This window comes from Brienomyrus brachyistius, chromosome 1, assembly GCF_023856365.1.
Source record: "Brienomyrus brachyistius isolate T26 chromosome 1, BBRACH_0.4, whole genome shotgun sequence".
NCBI lineage: Eukaryota > Metazoa > Chordata > Actinopteri > Osteoglossiformes > Mormyridae > Brienomyrus > Brienomyrus brachyistius.
The window spans coordinates 277,564-299,534 of NC_064533.1; the positions used below are offsets into that span (position 1 = coordinate 277,564).

Consider the following 21,971-nt stretch of genomic DNA (forward strand, 5'->3'; position numbering starts at 1 on the left):
GCAGAATATCAGTCCCTGATGTTTTTCTTGGAGAAGAGCGGCTTCTTTGCTGCCCTTCTTGGCACCAAGCCATCCTCCAAAAGTCTTCGCCTCACTGTACGTGCAGATGCACTCACACTTGCCTGCTGCCATTCCCGAGCAATCTCTGCACTGGTAGTGCCCCAATCCCACAGATTTTCATGGCAAAGAGGGACTTTGCAATTAATTGAAATTCACCTGATCACTCTTCATAACATTCTGGAGTATATATAAATTGCCATCATATAAACTGAAGCTGCAGAAAATTTATATATGTCATTCTCAAAACTTTTGGCCACGGCTGTACATTCAATATGGGGATTCTGTTTATAAACATTTATGATTATAAGATTTAAAATTAGGTGCAATCCATTGCAATTAATCACAGAAAACCGTGATTACTTTTTTTTTTTTTTTTTAATTGATTCACAGGCTTAATTTATTTACAGTACTGTGCAAAAATTTTAGGCATGCAAAGAAAAGGATGTGTAGTTTATCCTTGTGTTGGTGTAAAACTATGATATTATGCCTGTCAAAGTGTGTCAGCTTAGCCATTTCAGAATGGCTAAAATCTGCTAAAATCATTCTAGTATTTGCAGTGACCGTCCAGTGCAGCCATGTATTTTTTGACTTGGCCACTAGCACACTTCATACAGCTAGTCAATCCGTCACTGACTTTTTAAACGAATATATTTAATTATTTAATTAAGCTGTTGGTGAAATCATGGAACGGTTGAGGTGCCCCTGAGGAGAAGTTTGGGAACTGAAGCGATGTTCATCTAGCCATTCGACTATATATCAGTAACTTTTTAGAAAACAGAAGAAATTATTACTAGTTTTTATTGTGTTACTCTTAATTTGCACATGTTCTAATGTTAAATTGTGTTTTTGTTCTAAGCCAAATTACACTTGCTAGCCAAACAGCTTTAAACATTTCTTTGGACTGGCTAAGACTTTTGCACAGTACTGTACATTTATATATTTAAGGTGTTGATATGTTGTTCAGTTTGAAGTTCGAATTTGCCTTAGAAATTAAAAAGCAATTCTTTAATGATGAAAAACCCAGGGAAAGGTATTTTGGTCAAAGCAAAAGGGGTGTTAAAGTAAAACTAAACAAAAGAACATTTGGAAAGAAACCAGATCGTGAGGGATCCAAACACCAATATACACAGGCAGACAGAAGCAACGTTAATGATAGGCCTGGAAAGCACTTTTATACAAGACTGACAAGGGAGCACATGAGGCAGCTGAAGTGATTAACACAAGGGCAGGAATGAGCAAATAATTAATGAATTTAAATGAAGCCACAGCAAGGCTACCCAAGTGCCTGCCTAAACAAATGTGTTTTGAGTTGCGTAAAAAATTCATGCTAGTGAGGAAACAGGAAGGTCAGATGAGCAGTGCCTGACAGTCATTAACCTTTGTTTGTCCTCTGTTTATCATAAGGACCATATCCCCAGTGGCACTGTATATGTATTATATTGCATTATTGCAATTATTGCAATTATATTGCAAGAGCCAGTTTGAATGACGACATGAGTGTGAATATACATGCAGTTAGCATCTTATGGGGAAGCTGACGTTACCTGATTTATTTCAATTTAAATAATCACAGATGTAAGCTTTGCAGTATCGTAATTTATAAAATTTGCTTTATTCAAAACTTTTTTCCTTAAAATCTTATCATTCATGTTATAAAGTGTATTTTCAACATTTGTCAGGCTTCTGTTTTTAGAGCCATTTGCCAAATAGGTGTAAAATCTTAGATTGATCAGTAAATAGTGTTTCGATCTGCCTGTTCAGTAGCATCTCAAAGGGAAGCTAATTTTATTTATTGGTGCTTCTTCTTCACATACATGTTCAAGTATTAGTGGCAGTGTCAAGGCATACACTCCATACTCACTTCAGCTTCTTCAGTTTACAGCTGGGATCCTCCAGTACAGCAGAGAGCAGCTCCACTGCTGAGTCTCCTGCGTGATTGTAGCTCAGATCCAGCTCTCTCAGGTGTGAGCGGTTTGACCTCAGAGCTGAAGCTAGGAAAGAACAGCCTTCTACTGTGACTCTACAGCCTGACAGCCTGCAGAGAGACAGATAAAAACCATCCAATAATATCACATCATCATTGCAAGAAGAATATATAAGTAAATATGACTACTCATTTAGAATGCAACTACCATCAATAAAGACACTAAACAGAGTAGAATATCTGGTAATACTGACCTCAGCATCTCCAGTTTACAGTGTGAAACCTCCAGTCCAGCAGAGAGCAGCTTCAATCCTGAATCCTGCAGGGCATTGTTACTCAGGTTCAGCTCTCTCAGGTATGAGGAGTTTGATCTTAGAGCTGAAGCCAGGGCCTCACAGCATTTCTCTGTGAGATCACACCGTTCCACCCTTAGGAAAATCAAACACTTATAAAACCACTTTTTACACATGTACACTGTATGTCCAATGCAAATAAGCAGAATAGATGGGATAGATCTTTTTAAAACAATGAATTCTCTAAAAAAACATTTTAACCTTTGTCTGTTTTTAGTGGGGTGTGTAACATATATTAAAGTCAGCTGTTTAACTCCAGTATTTCCATTCATTTTCTGAAACTGCTTATCCTGTTCAGGGTTGTGGGAGGTCTGGAGCCTAAGACCAGGTGGTATGGGGTACAAGACAGGGAACAATCCAGGATGGGGCACCAACCCATTGCAGGGCACACTCACACACACACACCATTCACTCACACCTACAGGTAATTTGGTAACTTAAATTAGCCTAAACATGTTTTTGAGCGGGGGCGGCATGGTGGTGCAGTGGTTAGCACTGTTGCCTCACACCTCTGGGACCCGGGTTCGACTCTCTACCTGGGTCACATGTGTGTGGAGTTTGCATGTTCTCCCCATGTCGTCGTGGGGTTTCCTCCAGGTACTCCGGTTTCCCCCCACAGTCCAAAAACATGCTGAGGCTAATTGGAGTTGCTAAATTGCCCGTAGGTGTGCATGCGTGAGTGACTGGTGTGTGAATGTGCCCTGCGATGGGCTGGCCCCTCATCCTGGGTTGTTCCCTGCCTCGTGCCCATTGATTCTGGGATAGGCTCCGGACCCCCCGCGACCCAGTAGGATAAGCGGTTTGGAAAATGGATGGATGTTTTTGAGCTGTCGGGGGGGGGGGCTGATGACATGGGGAGAACATGCAAACTCCACACACATGTGACTCAGGCGGAGACTCGAACCCGGGTCCCAGAGGTGTGAGGCAACCACTGCACCACCATGCTGCCCCCTCCAACATTACCATCAGTTTATTTTTCTTTTAATTGTACTAACCAGCACAAATCTTTTGCACGTGTTAACAATGAAGGGCTGCTTCCTGTTTCGCTGATTAATTGTTTCTAACCTGGATCGAGTGCTGACAGGTTTGTGAGAGTATGAAAAGAAAAAGAAGCTGTTTCTGTTAATTATGCCTCTAATGAAATACATTGCATGGTTTTGCTGATGCTCAGTCTCTTTTTTGTAAAATATATTTTCTGTACTCACTTCAGCTTCTCCAGTTTACAGCTGGGATCCTCCTGTACAGCAGAGAGCAGCTCCACTGCTGAGTCTCCTGCCTGATTGTAGCTCAGATCCAGCTCTCTCAGGTGTGAGGGGTTTGACCTCAGAGCTGAAGCCAGGGAAGAACAGCCTCTCTCTGTGACTCTACAGCCTGACAGCCTGCAGAAAGCAAATCAAAACGTTGTTTTCTATGACCTTCTATTAGCTTGTAATTTTCTGTATAATGCAAGTTCATTCTATTAAAGATAGCAACCAGCAGCAATGGTTGACTCTTGTATTTTGCGGTTGCTAGAGTGAAACGATTTCCATGTAGCATAGTGACTGACCACTACTTCCTGAAACCCACCTTTTAGTTTGACACTGGGAGTGTGGCCTGCTGCTCCCCCCATGTCTCATGCTGTTTGTCTCACCCTCTGTTTTATTGTTATCTACTGTGTTTTAATCATGTCATTCGTTTTTATAGTTTTAAATACTGATAAGTTCTAAATAAGAGTCAGAATCAGCTTTATTCACCACGTGTGCTGGGGTACACAAGGAATTTGCTTCTGGCTGCTTGAGACTCCCTAGACAATAAATGACACTGTACAAACAATAAATTGCACTATATAAGAAATAAAATTTGAAATATACACACATGGGTAACCCACTGTGCAATGTATAAGGTGCGAGGTTGAGTGCAAACAGAGTATAAGGGGGGAAACTGACAGAAGGCAGGTGACACAGCTTAGCTGTTTATGAGGGCGATGGCCTGAGGGCAGAAGCTGCTCCTATGTCTGGTGGTTTAAATTAGCTTATGTTAAAAGTTTAAATTATTTTGAATATCCTCCATGTTTTTGCTGCCCTACTAATTTTACTCCTGTTTTCAGTAGCAAAGCTACTTACACCAATAGTAATGCGCAATGAACAAACTAATTCATTCTTTTACATTCGTCTTGGTCTTTGAATGAATGTATTGCAAATGTTTTATTAGCAATATTGGCTACTTTGCAATGTTAGTTCACATTTGCAAACAACGATTTTGATGGTCAGCTCCTGATGGGCATGTACTGTACGCATGTGTGGGAGGGATGTTGTGTGCTGGGGAGGGGGCAGGCTCCTCCATGTTGCTTGAACAGGAAGTCTAATCAATTCAGTTTTTTTTATATTGTTCATACCTCTTGGTAGCTAAAGTTACAATCTACAACACATCTACAATACAACACATACACAATCTACAATACAATATACAATGTATATGTACATGTGTGCACATACAAACTGCATGATATTTATGAGGTGCAAGGCTTATAATAGGATGTTATTTCAGTCTGAGCTAGCGAATCATCCCATTTCTTGCTTTCTCTTGCAACAATGGGCCAGACACTGGAGCACCTTTAGCTTGCTATTGCTGAAACCACAGGTAACAAGCTTTGTCCAGCTTTGGAAATGTGCATCTCTAACAATACAACACTTCTTAGCTAATGCAGGATTAGCACTAGTTCTCACATGCTTCTCAGTTTTTTCTTTACTCTTCCAAATATCGCCTACCATAGACTTAGCCACTCCAACATGGTCTATGTGATTTTCCTTGTCATATCTCTGTAATGATACACTTACAGTTACACTGTTAGCCCAGGAGCATCTGCTCTGTCACTCTTTGTTTCTACGATCTGATTTGCCTGGCCTGGATGGTGGATCGTGAGTAACGGAGTAACATGCACATGTATGTTGTTCTTCCCCTGTCTCATCCGGAATGCCAGTGACTTGGAAGGGCAATACAGTTATTGCTGTATCGCCCACAGCTCAGAGAGTATTCCAGCTTCCGAATGGCACCCGTATTATTACATATTTTTTTTCTTTTTCCACTCCTGTTTGCTCTCTAATTGTGTTGTGATTGTCTGTATAACCTTATACCTCCTAATTTTGTTGCTCCCACTATTACACAGTTGGAGTATCCAATGGTGGGTTGTTTGGGACTTAGCCTGCTAGGTTAACCTTCGTTCGGTAGGCTGTAGCCAAATAGTTTTAGAATTTGCTGCTTTCTGTGATCTTTATTATTATCATTAATATCATTTTGATGAATCCTTGATTCTTATTACTTAGTATTGCTGATCAATAAATAATATATATTTACGTTTCATTATACCCTGGGTGTATTGGCAGCTTATTTCACGCATAGCACAATATCTAAAACGTCTGCCTTGTACATTGGTGAGGTACGCTACTGGACCAGCTTTTTGTTGAGAATCTGGGACCCTGTTGCGCCTTACATTTTTTTTTTTTAAATACTTTTAAATGGCCAGGACTGTGCTGGGTTACTATCACCCGTTTAAAAACACAGAAAAAAACAGAAGTACTGGTAATTGGTCCCAAGGATGCACAAAATAAGTTTCACCACCTCAACCTCAGTGGTCTTTCTACTCATACTCAGAGATCTTGGCGTTCTGTTTGATTCAGATTTATGTATTGATGCTCACATAAGAAGTATCACTAGAACTGTGTTCTACCATCTAGGGAACACAGCCAAACTTCACAAGATGCTCTACTTTCATGACATAGAAAAATTAATACATGTCTTTATATCTGCCAGACTGGACTACTGTAATGCCCTCCTTTCTGGTTGCCTGTCTGGATCCTTACATAAACTTCAGCTGGTACAAAATGCAGCAGCCAGAGTTTTTACAAACACTAAAAAAAATTGATTACATTAGCCATGTTCTAAGCTCCCTTCACTGGCTTCTAGTTAAATCTCGGACTGACTACAAAATACTGCTATTAACTTACAAAACACTGAATGGCCTTGCAACAGAATACCTTAGTGATCTGCTGGCCTCATACAACCCTCCGCACTTGCTTCGTTCCCAAGGCGCAGGATATCTGTTAGTACTCAGGGTAGAAAGAGCTACGGCAGGCTGCAGAGCTTTCTCCTATAGAGCTTCTCAGCTGTGGAATGGTCTCCACCGGATGTGCGGGATTCAGACTGACTCTCAATATTCTAGTCCAGGCTAAAAACACACTTTACCTTATAGGGACACTAGTTCTAGCTCTAGCTAACTGCTCACTCCCAGTCAGACCTACAGTGTGAGGTGTAGAGCTGGGTTGGGATCGGTGCCATTGGCTTTGGATGAGCTGAACTGTCAGTCTGTCACTCTGGCTTCACCCCCCTTTGTGGAATTGGAGTGCTGACATTTCAGAGACACCCCATGCCTGCCTCTCCCTCCTATTTATGCTGCCATAACCATATCTGGCAAACCTTACATATTGTACTCAACTAACTAACTGTTTGTACTGCCTGTAGTCTCCTCTACTTTGGCTAATTGCATATGTTATTCCCCCTACTCCTCTTGGGCTGTGCTGCCTGGAGACCCCAAATTATCAAGATATTTTGCCTACCCTGCTGCCTGCAACGTCTCCACTACCTGTGACATCTTTCCAGCCTGCTCGCCCTTCTGCCTGCGATGCCCTTCTGCCTGCGATGCCCTTCCATCCTGCTCTCCTTTCTGACTGTGACATCTCAGTGCTCTGGTGCTGTACCACTGTTCGCCCTGCCATCTGAAGCAGCACCAGCACCTGCCTGTCCTCCGCTTTAAGACTCAAATGTTAAAAGTGGGACAGTAAGAACTGGGACTTTGCCATTTTGCTCATTTGACTTCCTCTGCTGCCCCCTGGAGGATGAGCTTCCCCTTTCAATCTGGTTCCTCCCAAGGTTTTTTCCTTCTAGGGAGATTTTCTTTGCCACTGTCACATCTGGCTTGCTCACTGGGGGCTTTGAGCAGGGATAATGTAAAGTACTTTGAGAGAATGTGCTATGCAAATAAAAATTAATTGAACTGAATCTGTCTAATCTTAATTATTTTACCATTAAAAATCAAATCACACAAAGCCACTGGCGGGGGGCTGTGTATGTTTGTGGAGAAGAACCGCATGATACATTTTACTGTCTTTGAACAAACTTGCACAAAAGACTATGAGTCTTGTAATGGTATCATTCAGACCATTCCACCTACTGTTGGAGTTTGGACAGGTCACCATTATTTTGGTGTATGTACCAGATTCAAATAACAATGAGGCAGATTGACATATCATGGAGTGTATTAATTGCATGCTGATGTGATAACTGACCAGCCTATTTTTATACTGGGAGACTGTAACTCTGGACATGTGTTATGGCAGTATTGAGGATATATGGAAGGCTGTATGCAGGGATGCAATAGGTAAAACTGATCATAACATCAAACATCTACTTCTGAAGTATATGCAGCACATGAAGAGGAACAAACCATAGGAAAGTACAATTAAAATGTGGAATATGGAAAACTAGGATAAAAAAACCCTGTAATTAACTGAAATTAGCACCAGATCCTGACTGCTGAAAGACCTTAAAAGGCAGCCTTCATTAATAATTACTTTGATGGTTTTAAGCTTAAAATGAGGAAGAATTAAAATATAGCAGGCATAGCTTAAGTACACAAATAAGGTGGAACAACAGTTTTGCAGCATGGCAGGGGCTTAACAGGATAATAGGTAAGGTGCATAAGGGTCATGGTGATACCATTTTAAACAGTCCACCTATTAGTAATGATCTGAAGCAGTACTATGGGAAATTGTGCACCATATATTTTTGAAAGAAGTTCAGTTTTATATATGCTAATGCTTCCACATACCCTACAATCCATTTTACAGAGGAAAAGGTTATCATGGTTGCATGGATTATACCTAACAAGGCACAAGGACCTGATGGATTATTTGACTGTGCCTTAAAGTTGTGCTCTGGGTTTCTGAGGAGTATTTTAATCAGATAATTTTAATTTTTATTGAACACCTATATGGTGCCTGATGCATGGAAACTGTTAATAATTAGACCCTTACCCATGAAGGCAGGGTCTAAAAAATGTACTGGTTGTTGTCCAGTGGCTTTAAATTCTGTACTTGGTAAATTAATAGAGAGGGCTGTCAGCCATCATCTCAGCTCATCTGTTGTGGAACATTTGAATCCATTCTCTCCTCCCCACCTCAGCTGGATAAAGACATCGGCATCTCTCTTTGTGGAAGAGAAATTCCACTAGGGGGATTGCTGTCACTGAAACTGGAAGCTGAAACTGCCTGTTTGTGAAGATAACAAGAGCCACCTTTTCCTTGCTAAGAGAATGGGGCATATTACACAGTCTGCTCAATGCTGCAGAGAAAGATAATGGGGGAGAAGTCAGAAATACTGAATAGAGAAACAGGCGCATATTCTTCTGTAGCCTTATATGTGCGCTATGTTTAATCTGATTTACTTGATTGCATGGAATGGATTAAATAGAAATATGTGAAGGGCTAGCAAGGGTGGGATGCAGCTGATGGTGACTGGCTGTCTGTCCCTGGCCTTTGTTCTGAGGTTCACTTCTTCAAAATAGGGATACTCTGTTTCTTTGCTGTCAACTTCGGATGTGCCCTGCTTTAACAAAGAAATTTTATCTTACTCAAGTCATGTCAAGTAAATCTGCCTTGTACCTGGTGATGAACAGGAGAAAGACAAGTGAGTACAGCTTTTTTACTTCCACATCTTTCCTGACCTGTGCCCAGCAATTAGCCAAAAGCTTTCATCACTTCTAGCTTCTCTCAGATCTCTCTGCATTACTGTAAAGGTGTTGTCTTCAATCAGCCCTTGAATTTTGAAACTCATGTGAGGTACCATAGTCGGTCCTGCTTTTTTAATTTTATCTAAGTTAAGGACTGTTCTTTCTAAGGTTGAGATGGGAATGCTTATTCATGCTTTCATCTCATCAAGCACTGATTTCTCTGAATTCTCTTTTTACTTAAGCAATCCTGGATTAACTCATCTTCAAATGACCCAAAATGCTGCCGCCAGGCTTTTAACATGCCCCCATAACTGAACTCACATCTTTCCTATTTTATACTCTCTGCACTGGCTCCCAGTGAAAATTAGGATACATTATGAAATTGTCATAGTCACCTACAGAGCCCTGCATGTTCAGGCTTCATTACACATTGTAAACCTCCTGCAGCACCCAACAAGCCCGACTTTCTGTCCCTCGCTCCAGGCTGAAGACACCCAGGGATCGCACATTTTAATCTGTGGCTCCCAGACTGTGGAACAGTCTTCCAACAGCATGAGAACAATTTAAGGTCAGCTAAATACTTACCTGTTTGGATAGCTTCTGTTAGAATATTCTACTTTATTTTATTCTGATTAAATTCTGTATTTCATTTTATTGTTCAGCACTCTGCCTGTGAAGAGCGTTTTATAAATAAACTCTACGTACTTAGTCATCTTCCGTCTCTTTTCTCCTTTGTCTCTTTCCTCCCGTCTTTCACTTTCTATGTCTCTTGCACCCAAGAGATACCAGCCCAGAGAGTGAAGGCTGCCAGCCACCATAAAATTTCCTTGTCATACTGTTATTGTTATTTTCTAATGAAGTCTGCTTCACTGAAGTTCAGTCGAGTCACTAAACTCACACCATGCTAAACTCCAATTACTTGAAACAACTGGAATAGTCTGTTGAAACTGAAATTACAATAAAAGTAGAAATAATTCCTCTACAGAAAGACAGATGAACGATATTTCCAATGAATTAGATGATCTCACCATTACAAGTATTACTTTTACTCCAGTTTACAGTGTGGTGTACACAGTAATACTGACCTCAGTATCTCCAGTTTACAGTGTGCATCTCCCAGTCCAGCAGAGAGCAGCTTCACTCCTGAATCCTGCAGGTCATTGTCACTCAGGTCCAGCTCTCTCAGGGGTGAGGAGTTTGATTTAAGAGCTGAAGCCAGTGAATCACAGCATTTTTCTGTGAGTTTACAGCTGTTCAGCCTGCAAAAGAACCCCTGTTATTACACACACATATAAAGGTATATATCCTACACATTAGTGATCATACAGGTACAAAATATTCAAACAAATGCTTTTAAGCATAATAAGAGGCACATCTTATACTTCAAAGGGACTTAGAGGCTAAATTCAGCAGTACCTTAAATTACTACAGTTAGAAAAATTTAGTAATTTAGTAAATTTAGTAAATTTTTAATCTTGATGGTTCTCATGTTGCCTGTCATGAAGAACACAGTAAGAATTTTTAATTCAAAGCACAATCATCCTCAAAGGTTTTCTGTACAGATCATTCAGGAACTGGATCAGTCTACTCAAATGTGCAGGTGTTGGCACAATACAGGATCTCCTGGGAGTTAACTGCGTATTTTGGCCATTTTTTGTGGTTATATGATCGACAGTGAGGAAGTCTATCATTGGTTTAAAATGTTTTTTTTTTCAAATTGTACATTTTCACAAGTCACAAGGCCCATATTTTCAATAATGATGTGTACAATTTATATTGTGGTACCTTCCAGAGTCAGTTTGAATGAGGCCCTGATTCTGTATATGCATTCAATTCAAATAAATTTTATTTGCACGTTTTCACAAAATAACACTGTCCACAAAAAAAGCACTTTCCATTAACCCCAGCCAAAGCCCCCAGTGAGAAAGCCAGAGGCGACAGTGGCAAGGAAAAACTCCACAGAAGGAAGAAAAATTGGGAGGAACCAGGATCAGAGGGGGAGCCCATCCTCCTGGGGCTGGCAGAGGAAATCAAATGGGCGAGATGACGAAGTCCCAATTCACACTGTCCCAATTTTAATATTTGAGTCTTAAAGCGGGGGACAGGCAAGTGATGGCAGGCAGGTGCTGGTGCTGCTTTAGATGGCAGAATGCAGAGTGGTTCAGCAGCTGGGCATACAGGGAAGACTTCAAAAGCAGAAGGATGAGCAGGCCAGAAAGATGCCACAGGTAGTGGAGATGTTGCATGCAACAGGGTAGGCAGGATATCTTGATAAAAGTCTCCAGCAAACTGCACAACCGCTGAACAACTACTCCACAGCTGAGGAGCTCTATAAGAGAAAGCTCTGCAGCCTGCCGTAGTTCTTTCTACCCAGGTACTAACAAATATCCTGCTCCTTGAGACTGAAGCAAGCGAGGAGAGTTGTATGAGGCTAGTAGATCTCAAAGGTATTCTGGTGCAAGGCCATTCAGTACTTTATAAATTAATAGCAGTATTTTGTAGTCAATCCGAGACTTAACTAGAAGTCAGTGAAGGGAGCATAGAGCAGTGCTAATATGATTAAATTTTTAGTGTTTGTAAGAACTCTGGCTGCTGCATTCTGCACCAACTGAAGTTTATGTAGGAATCCAGATGGGCAGCCAGAAATGAGGGCAATACCGTAGTCCAGTCTGAAAGTTATAAAAGTTTTTCTGCATCATGAAAGAGGAACATCTTCTGAAGTTTGGCTGTGTTCCATAGATGGTAGAAGGCAGTTCTAGTTATACTTCTTATGAGAGCATAGAAATATAAATCTGAATCAACCAGGACACCAAGATCTCTGACCACTGTTAGGTTGGCTAGGGAGACCACCGAGGTTGAGGTTGTCAAACTTACATGAAGCAGCTTTGGGACCAACTAACAGTACTTCTGTTTTTCTGTGTTTAACATAAAGATTTTTTTGCCTTCCACCACAGATATCTATTTTCTAAGTAAGACAGCTGTGATGCATCATCTAGCTTAACAGATATATACAGCTGCAAAAAAAATTAAAAGGCCACAGCACAATTTTTTTGTTTCATTCATTTCTGAAGTGATGGTGTCTAACCACTTTCAGGTGCTTTCAGTTATAGAGCCGGAAGAGACTGGGGAGGCAGGAGGGCCCGTGGGCACCAAGGAGCCACCTACCCCCAGGAGGAGGGAGGTCGTGGTAGTAGGGGATTCAATTATTAGAGGTGTAGATAGTTATGTGTGCACCCGTGATAGAGGGTCTCATACAAAGTCTTGCCTGCCTGGTGCCCAGGTAGGGGACTTTCTGGATCGTGTGCATAGGCTAATGGCCCCCACCTGGGTGGATCCAGTGGTCGTGGTGCATGTTGGCACCAATGACATAGGCAAGGGGGCTGTTCTGCAGGAAAGATTTATAGAAAGCTTAGAAGCAGAACATTCACGGTGGTATTCACGTGCAAGCCAGGCTAAGTTAGCTGAGATAAGGAGATTAAAAAGGGTGGTGTAGGAAAGAGGGGTTTAAGTTTATGTGGCACTGGAAGACCTTCTGGAACAGGTGGGACCTGTTCAAGCCGGACGGGTTGCATCTGAAAAAGAGGGAAACCAGTGTATTGGGGAGGCGTATGTGTAGAGTAGTTTAGGAATGTTTAAACTAGGGACAGGGGGGCAGGGAGGTTAGTTAAGAATATAGATGGGGGGAGACAGAAAGCCCCAAATAATATTAAAAGTGGGCTCTATGAAAGACTTACACTTTGCAGTCTGTACTTAAACACTAGGAGTATTAGAAACAAAACTCTAGATTTAGAGGCTTTTATTTCATCAGACTCTTACGACATTATAGGAATAACAGAAACATGTATGAGTGTTAATGATGTAGAAAAACATAATATAGATGGTTAAGTTGTCCCATAGAGACTGGACAGGCAATAGTACTTCTTTGTGTTGGTTTTCCACTGGCATAAAAACTTAAAAATGACATAATCAGTGACCAATCCTGACAGACATCATCACAAAGCACGGCGCAGTATTTCTTTCACTGAATTCAAATATGTTATTATGATCCTTCACTTTCCTGTAGTTCCTTTTATTTTCAAGCGGCATTGTTCGGTGTTTCACGTCTGCCCCATTTCTTCCAAGCGGCCTGCTATTACGGGAAATACTTTTTTATTTCGAGTCGTGCATCCAAATCCCGCTGGATCTGTTCATCTGACCATATGATGATTAAAGCCTGTGTTTCCTCATTTGTCCATCCTTCCATTTAACTTTTTTAATATTTTTGTTTCTACTGCTTTTTATTTTGTTTCTTGCTGAGTGTTTCAAAAGATGCTGGTTGTATTTTGTGTTTCAGCAGCAGGCTATTTGCATAACCAATCGACAGCAAATACGATTGCAAGTCCCACTCCAAAGTACCGAAGTACCAAAGTACCACCCCAGCTGGTTTGGCACTTTCAGTACTGGTACTTGACCAGAAGTCAATGGAAAACCGAAATAACTGTAGTTTATGTGGTGGAAAAGCGCCCTTAGAGATCTACTGGCCTCATACAACCCTCCGCGTGTGCTTTGATCTTAAGGAGCAGGATATCTATTAGTACCTAGAATAGAAAGGACTATGGCAGGCTGCAGAGAATTCTCTAATAGAGCTCCTCAGCTGTGGAATGGTCTCCACCGGATGTGCAGGATTCAGACTCACTTGCAATATTCAAGTCCAGGCTAAAAACACACTTTAGCTTATAGGGACTCTAGTTCTAGCTCTAGCTAACTCCTCACTCCCAGTCAGACCTGCAGTGTGAGGTGTAGAGCTGGGTGGGGATCGGTGCCATTGGCTTTGGATAAACTGGACTGTCAGTCTGTCACTCTGGCTTCACCCCCCCTTGTGGAATTGGAGTGCTGACGTTCCGGAACTCCCCATGTCTGCATTCCCACCTGCCTCTCCCTCCTACTTATGCTGCCATAGCCATATTTGCCGGATGTTACATACTACAATCACCTAACTATTTGCACTGCCTCTAGTCTCCCCTACTTTGGCTAATTGTACATTTTATTTCCTCTACTCCTCCTGGGCTGTGCTGCCTAGAGACCCCATAATAACAAGATATTTTGCCTACCCTGCTGCCTGCAATGCCTGTACTATCTGTGGTTTTTTCCCGTCCTGCTTGCCCTTCTGCCTGTGACATCTCTCCTGCATGCCCTGCTGTTGTACCATTGTTCATCCTGCCACCAGAAACAGCACCAGCACCTGCCTGCTCCCCACTTTGAGATTCTGCAGAGTCTGCTTCCTCCCAAGGTTTCTTCCTTCTAGGGAGTTTTTCCTTTCCACTGTTGCCTCTGGCTTGCTCATTGAGGGCTTTGGGCCGGGATAATGTAAAGCACGTTGAGAAAATGTAATGCTGTGAAAATGCGCTATACAAATAAAATTGAATTGAGTTAAACCATTAAAGGAATGGTAAAATATAGGTCATTCGCACAAACTTACAAAAATGTTTTGGTGAAATACACGGTTTGTTTTTTTGTACAGAGCAGGCCTACCTGAACTTTTTAAGTATATTAATATTAGGTCATTTGATTTTCCCCAAATAGGCAGTCAAAAATAAACTTTCACCTTTACTGTAGGTAACCCACAAAAAGGAATCAATATTATATGATATATATGATATGATGCATGTCTTTGCTCATTTTTTTAGTTTTGTCATTTTTTCTGATCTCAGTAATGCTTGCCCTAGATTTGATTAAATACTTTTTTGACATACTGTATTACAGTACTTTTTTTGTTTATTATAGAAATGAATCATAACACATCATAACTGATTAACTACCCCAGAGGCAAAATCGACACATTAGACAATGAAGTTGAATAATTTGTGCCTATTTAAAAATGAGAGAAAACCAAAATGTTACAGTAATGAGTTTGTGATAGTGACCCATATAGTCCCATTTGTGTTAATTCTACATTACTTTGGGGATACAATGTGTAAATATTTGATAAGATTTAATTTTATTGTTTTAAAAAAAACCAAAATGATACCCAGTCCTAGTACTATGAAAAAAACATACTGGCTTTGTCTCATGTATGCCACTTAAGTGCAAGCACTGAGGTACTACACATTGTGGTGACATATGTTGACACAAGACACAAAGTGCGCAAATGCATGTTAAGAGACCAAGTGTGTAAGAATTTGAAACCAACGGAACACACTTATTATCTGAAGAGCTGAACAAGGAACATGCTACATTGTCATTTATGTTGGTTTTGGGCTGTCTGTCACTGTAGCCTAGCCCATGCAAACATTCGGCATACAATTTTGTGCATTTAAATTCAAAGTTCTTTGGAGGCATTTTGGACTTGGATTAGCTGGCAGACTTCCTTGTGTTCAATGGAAACACTAATCGGCAGTGATGCGGTGCATTGTGGTCAAAATTCTTAGCCAAAGATCACTACCATGCAGTGTTTGCCAATGTGTGAATGAAATGAACTTCAAGCACACCGTACTTGGCTTATTTGAGGAATGGGACATCATTGAATACTTGTGCTAAGTACATGAATGCACATGCCAACTATGGTAGTGTGTAAGTGTTGGCTAAATTGGGTAAAGCTATTCTGTTCTCTTCTACTCTATTCTCTCCTCAGCCAGGAGCAGCCGATGCCAGTAGTGACCAGCCAGCTACAGCAGTCTTCTGGAAGCCCCCAGCTCTGGGCTCCACCACATGAACACACCTGATGACAATAACACTCACAAACTATCAGAAGGCCAAATTCCATTAGCAACTTAAAGCCAAGGGAGGGAGGGGGTATAGGGGTCTCCCTCAGCAGATTTCACCCATGGGGGAGTGTCTATGGAGGCAGTCTGGTGTGTTCCGAATTAAGCTGTGTTTCAGTCCTGATTCGGGCAGCAGTCTGCCAATTGAATGTCCCTACTCGGAACAAAGAGCCCCCCCTGTTTCTATAGCAGGTTAGGATGCTGTGGCTTTGATCAGAAGGCAGACCGGATGGGAACGGAAATGGCACTTTTTAACTTTTTTACTACATTACTGTCCTCAGTCATTATAAAACCTGGGTTCCAGATTATTACAACAACAAATTTATTTTTGTATAGTGCGTTATCACAATATTACATCAAACGCTTTATTGTATCCCCACCCAAGGAATAAGCCATAGGATTTTTTTTTAATCCAACTTGGCTATTAGTCCATGAAAAGGAATAAATTGTATATTTTATACATTTCAAACAATGTACATGTAAAACTGCCAAACCAGACATTCACTTACAGAGCTGTCCTCGATGTCTTGACCACAGGCAGCAGCCTCCAGTGCTCTTCATCCGATCTGATGAATTTCTTCAGGTCAAACACATCTAGCTCCTCATCTGACATCAGCATCATAAAGGCCAGAGCTGAGTACTGTGCAGGTGAGAGGTGTTCTGCTGAAAGGCTTCCTGAATTCAGGTATCTTTGTACTTCCTCTACTAGAGAATTATCACCCAGTTCATTCAAACAGTGGAAAAGGTTGATGGTCCTTTCTGGAGATAAATTCTCCTGTATTTTCTCCTTGATGTATTGGGTTGTTTCCTTAATGCTATCTGAGCTGGTTCCCGTCTGTCCCAGTAGCCTTTGTAATAGAGTTTTACTTGAGTCAGTTGAGAGGCCCAGGAGGAAGCGCAGGTAGAGGTCCAAGTGTCCATTCTTGCTCTTTAATGCCTCATCCACTGCAGTCTTCAGCAGGTCAGCTGATGAGTTTGATAGAAACATATATAAAGCAGCGAGATACTCCTGAATGCTCAGATGCACAAAGCAGTACACCTTCTCCTGATAGAACCCAGATTCGTCTTTAAAGACTTCTGTGCACACTCCAGAGTAAACTGAAGCTTCAGTGACATCAATGTCATTCTCTGTCAGATCTTGCTCATAAAATATGAGATAGCCTTTCTGAAGGTTATGAAGAGCCAGTTTGCCAAGTTTTAAAAGGAATTCCTTGGCAGATTCAGGGCATTTACTAAGCTTGGAATGATGTTTTTTCAGGTATTTGTCATTTTTTAAACTTGTCTGAAATATTAGGAAGTGTGTGTACATTTCAGTCAGAGTCTTTGGATTTTCCCCACCATCAGTCTCATTAAAAAGCATCTCAAGAACAGTGGCTGAAATCCAGCAGAAAACAGGTATGTGACACATGATGAAGAGGCTCCGTGATAATTTCACATGTGTGATAATCCTGCTGGCCAGGCTCTGGTCACTGAATCTCCTCCTGAAATACTCCTCCTTCTGGGCATCACTGAATCCTCGTATCTCTGTCACCCGGTAGACACACTTAGGAGGTATCTGAGTGACTGCTCCTGGCCGGGAGGTTATCCAGAGGAGAGCGGATGGAAGCAGATTCCCCTTAATGAGGTTAGTCAACAGCACATCCAGTGACATTTTCTTTGTTACATCACACCAATTCTCACTGTTCTGAAAATCTACAGGAAGGCGACACTCATCGAGACCATCAAAGATGAACAAGATTTTATACCTAAACAGCTCAGAGGATTTAAATAATTTCAGATCTGGGACAAAGTGGTGAAGCAGTTCAATCAGACTGTATTCCTCCTTAATCAAATTCAGGTCCCGGAAAGGAAGAGCAAAAATGAAGTGAATATCTTGGTTTGCTTTTCCTTCTGCCCAGTCGAGAATAAATTTCTGCACAGAGACTGTTTTCCCGATACCTGCCACCCCTTTAGTGAGTACAGTTCTGATAGGTGTCACACGCCCACATAAGGGTTTAAATATATCATTGCACTTGACTGTAGTATCTTCTGTTCGCCGTTTCTTGGATGCTGTTTCAATCTGTCTCACTTCATGTTCATCATTGACTCCAGTTCCACCTTCAGTTATGAAGAGTTCTGTGTAAATCTCACTGAGAAGTGTTGGCTGTCCTTCCTTAGCTTTCCCTTGAAATATACTCTCAAATTTCTTCTTCAGGTTACATTTTATTCTCTGCTGACATTGCATGAGCATTTTCTGACATTGCATGAGCTTCCCTGAAAAGAAATAGGAGAAAAGTGCACTAATTCCCACCATGATCCTCACGAATATGAGGAAGAATATTAAATCTCTCTCTCTCTCTCTCTCTCTCTCTCTCTCTCTCTCACACACACACACACACACACACACACTTTTCACTATTTCACTGTGATAAATGAAACTTTAAATTTCACATTATACATATTTTTACTGAAACACTGCATACATGTACAGACTGGCATAAAGCTCTTACTCTTCTCCAGCATGTCAGCAAGATCGTTTTGCTTCATGTTCCTCAGGATGTACAGCGTGATCTTCAGAGCTCCCTCTCTACCAAAACTGTTCTGTATATGACCATCACTCTCCAGGTCTTTGTCCTCCTCCAGCTGAGGCTCAGAGCATTCTGGGTAATTCTGACCTAGATACCTTGCTATCTTCTTCAGCTCATCCTTCAGGAACTTTACAGCATTTTCCTCTAGTGACTAAAACAAACAATTCCAGTTAATTATTGTACTTGTACTTGCACCAAAGCTTCTAATATTTTCATTTGTGAATCATACTTTTAAACATCTTTCCTTTTACATGAAGTTTTTAATTGCACAGCTATAGTAAATATAAGCCAATTCATAGAACTAATACGAAAATATATATCAGCAATAAATGCATACCTTCAATATGGAAGATAAACCCACTTTATCAAGTAGATCTGAACTGCATTCTTCAATTTGGTCTCTGTGAATAAGGCAGAAATATAAAGACCTCAAACCCTCTACACTAATGTAATATAATGCTGCAGAGAATGAATAACCAAGTATTTTTAATTGAATTGATTTATCATGCCACTTTAGGCTCTTTTCACTACAATTAGAATTAGATTTACAAGCCTTTTATTGTCATTATACCATGCATAACGAAATTGCAGAGTAGATACCCATTCAGATACAAAGAACATTCAAACCAAACAACAGAAAGTACTATATATATATAAATACTACTGAATACATACATACATACATACATATATACAGTCAGGTCCATAAATATTGGGACATCGACACAATTCTAATCTTTTTGGCTCTATACACCACCACAATGGATTTGAAATGAAACGAACAAGATGTGCTTTAACTGCAGACTTTCAGCTTTAATTTGAGGGTACTTACATACAAATCAGGTGAACGGTGTAGGAATTACAGCAGTTTATATATCTGCCACCCACTTTTTAAGGGAACAAAAGTAATGGGACAATTGGCTGCTCAGCTGTTGCATGGCCAAGTGTGTGTCATTCCCTCATTATCTAATTTACAAGGAGCAGATAAAAGGTCTAGAGTTCATTTCAAGTGTGCTATTTGCATTTGGAATCCGTTGCTGTCAACTCTCAATATGAGATGCAAAGACCTATCACTATCAGTGAAGCAAGCCGTCATTAGGCTGAAAAATAAAAACAAACCCATCAGAGAGATAGCAAATACATTAGGTGTAGCCAAATCAACTGTTTGGAACATTCTTAAAAAGAAAGATCGCACCGGTGAGCTCAGCAACACCAAAATAGTTGCAAGACCACGGAAAACAACTGTGGTGGATGACCGAAGAAATCTTTCCCTGGTGAAGAAAAACCCCTTCAGAACAGTTGGCCAGATCAAGGACACTCTCCAGGAAGTAGGTGTATGTGTGTCAAGGTCAACAATCAAGAGAAGACTTCACCAGAGTGAATACAGAGGGTTCAACTAAAGAACTAAAGAGCCTCAAAAACAGGAAGGCCAGATTAGAGTTTGCCAAACAACATCTAAAAAAGCCTTTACAGTTCTGGAACAACATCCTATGGACAGATGAGACAAAGATCAACTTGTACCAGAGTGATGGGAAGAGAAGAGTATGGAGAAGGAAAGGAACTGCTCACGATCCAAAACATACCACATCATCAGTGAAGTATGGTGGTGGTAGTGTCATGGCGTGGGCATGTATGGCTACCACTGGAACTGGTTCCCTTGTATTTATTGATGATGTGCCTGCTGACAAAAGCAGCAGGATGAATTCTGAAGTGTTTCGGGCAATATTATCTGCTCATATTCAGCCAAATGCTTCAGAACTCATTGGACGGTGCTTCATAGTGCAGATGGACAATGACCTGAAGCATACTGCGAAAGCAACCAAAGAGTTTTTTTAAGGCAAAGAAGTGGAATATTATGCAATGGCCAAGTCAATCACCTGACCTGAATCCGATTGAGCGTGTATTTCACTTGCTAAAGACAAAACTGAAGGGGAAATGCCCCAAGAACAAGCAGGAACAGAAGACAGTTGCAGTAGAGGCCTGGCAGAGCATCACTAGGGATGTAACCCAGCGTTTGATGATGCCTGTGCATTCCGGACTTCAGGCTGTAATTGACTGCAAAGGGTTTGCAGCCAAGTATTAAAATTCCTACATCGTTCACCTGATTTGTATGTAAATACCCTCAAATTAAAGCTGAAAGTCTGCAGGTAAAGCACATCTTGTTCATTCCATTTCAAATCCATTGAGATGGTGTATAGAGCCAAAAAGATTAGAATTGTGTCGATGTCCCAATATTTATGGACCTGACTGTATATACACAAACACACACATATATATACATACTTTTATGAATACATACATACACATATTATATATATATATACATATATATGGTGTGAGGGAGACGAGACAGAGGAGAAGAGGAGGATTATTTTGTGGGACGACTTTCACTATAACTAACAGAATCACTGCTATCTCTTGGCTCACTGGAATCTTTTTCATTTCGAGCGACTTTAACAAGGAACACATCCAATGACAGCAGCTTTTGACATGCTGAAGCCCCCTCCTCTCTGCCTCAGTGCAGCTCCTGTCCCACACTGTGATGCAGTATGTCAGCACGCTCTCTATGGAGGAGCAGTAAAAGGTCATCAGCAGTTTCTGACATGCTAAAGCCCCCTCCTCTCTGCCTCAGTGCAGCTCCTGTCCCACACTGTGATACAGTATGTCAGCACACTCTCTATGGAGGAGCGGTCAAAGGTCATCTGCAGTTTTTGACCTGCTGAAGCCCCCTCCTCTCTGCCTCAGTGCAGCTCCTGTCCCACACTGTGATGCAGTATGTCAGCACGCTCTCTATGGAGGAGCGGTAAAAGGTCATCAGCAGTTTCTGACATGCTAAAGCCCCCTCCTCTCTGCCTCAGTGCAGCTCCTGTCCCACACTGTGATGCAGTATGTCAGCACACTCTCTATGGAGGAGCAGTAAAAGGTCATCAGCAGTTTCTGACATGCTAAAGCCCCCTCCTCTCTGCCTCAGTGCAGCTCCTGTCCCACACTGTGATGCAGTATGTCAGCACACTCTCTATGGAGGAGCGGTCAAAGGTCATCTGCAGTTTTTGACCTGCTGAAGCCCCCTCCTCTCTGCCTCAGTGCAGCTCCTGTCCCACACTGTGATGCAGTATGTCAGCACGCTCTCTATGGAGGAGCAGTAAAAGGTCATCAGCAGTTTCTGACATGCTAAAGCCCCCTCCTCTCTGCCTCAGTGCAGCTCCTGTCCCACACTGTGATGCAGTATGTCAGCACACTCTCTATGGAGGAGCGGTCAAAGGTCATCTGCAGTTTTTGACCTGCTGAAGCCCCCTCCTCTCTGCCTCAGTGCAGCTCCTGTCCCACACTGTGATGCAGTATGTCAGCACGCTCTCTATGGAGGAGCAGTAAAAGGTCATCAGCAGTTTCTGACATGCTAAAGCCCCCTCCTCTCTGCCTCAGTGCAGCTCCTGTCCCACACTGTGATGCAGTATGTCAGCACGCTCTCTATGGAGGAGCAGTAAAAGGTCATCTGCAGTTTTTGACCTGCTGAAGCCCCCTCCTCTCTGCCTCAGTGCAGCTCCTGTCCCACACTGTGATGCA

The 21,971-nt window shown here is 41.6% G+C and overlaps 1 protein-coding gene across 3 annotated transcripts in view; it reads right to left on the reverse strand.

Annotated features, from left to right (window-relative positions):
- LOC125748944 (NACHT, LRR and PYD domains-containing protein 12-like) overlaps nucleotides 1-21,971 on the reverse strand; it is a 60,395-nt gene that overhangs the window by 20,459 nt on the left and 17,965 nt on the right. For 2 of the 3 annotated variants that reach the window (XM_049025683.1, XM_049025692.1), the window contains exons 4-10: nucleotides 18,745-18,808; nucleotides 18,330-18,558; nucleotides 16,350-18,093; nucleotides 10,186-10,359; nucleotides 3,543-3,716; nucleotides 2,239-2,412; nucleotides 1,922-2,095 (exon numbers count right to left, since the gene is read on the reverse strand). In XM_049025683.1, the coding sequence (XP_048881640.1) occupies nucleotides 1,922-2,095; nucleotides 2,239-2,412; nucleotides 3,543-3,716; nucleotides 10,186-10,359; nucleotides 16,350-18,093; nucleotides 18,330-18,558; nucleotides 18,745-18,808 (2,733 nt within the window). The remainder of the gene's footprint in view (nucleotides 1-1,921; nucleotides 2,096-2,238; nucleotides 2,413-3,542; nucleotides 3,717-10,185; nucleotides 10,360-16,349; nucleotides 18,094-18,329; nucleotides 18,559-18,744; nucleotides 18,809-21,971) is intronic. The other variant, XM_049025702.1, reaches the window with a different exon arrangement.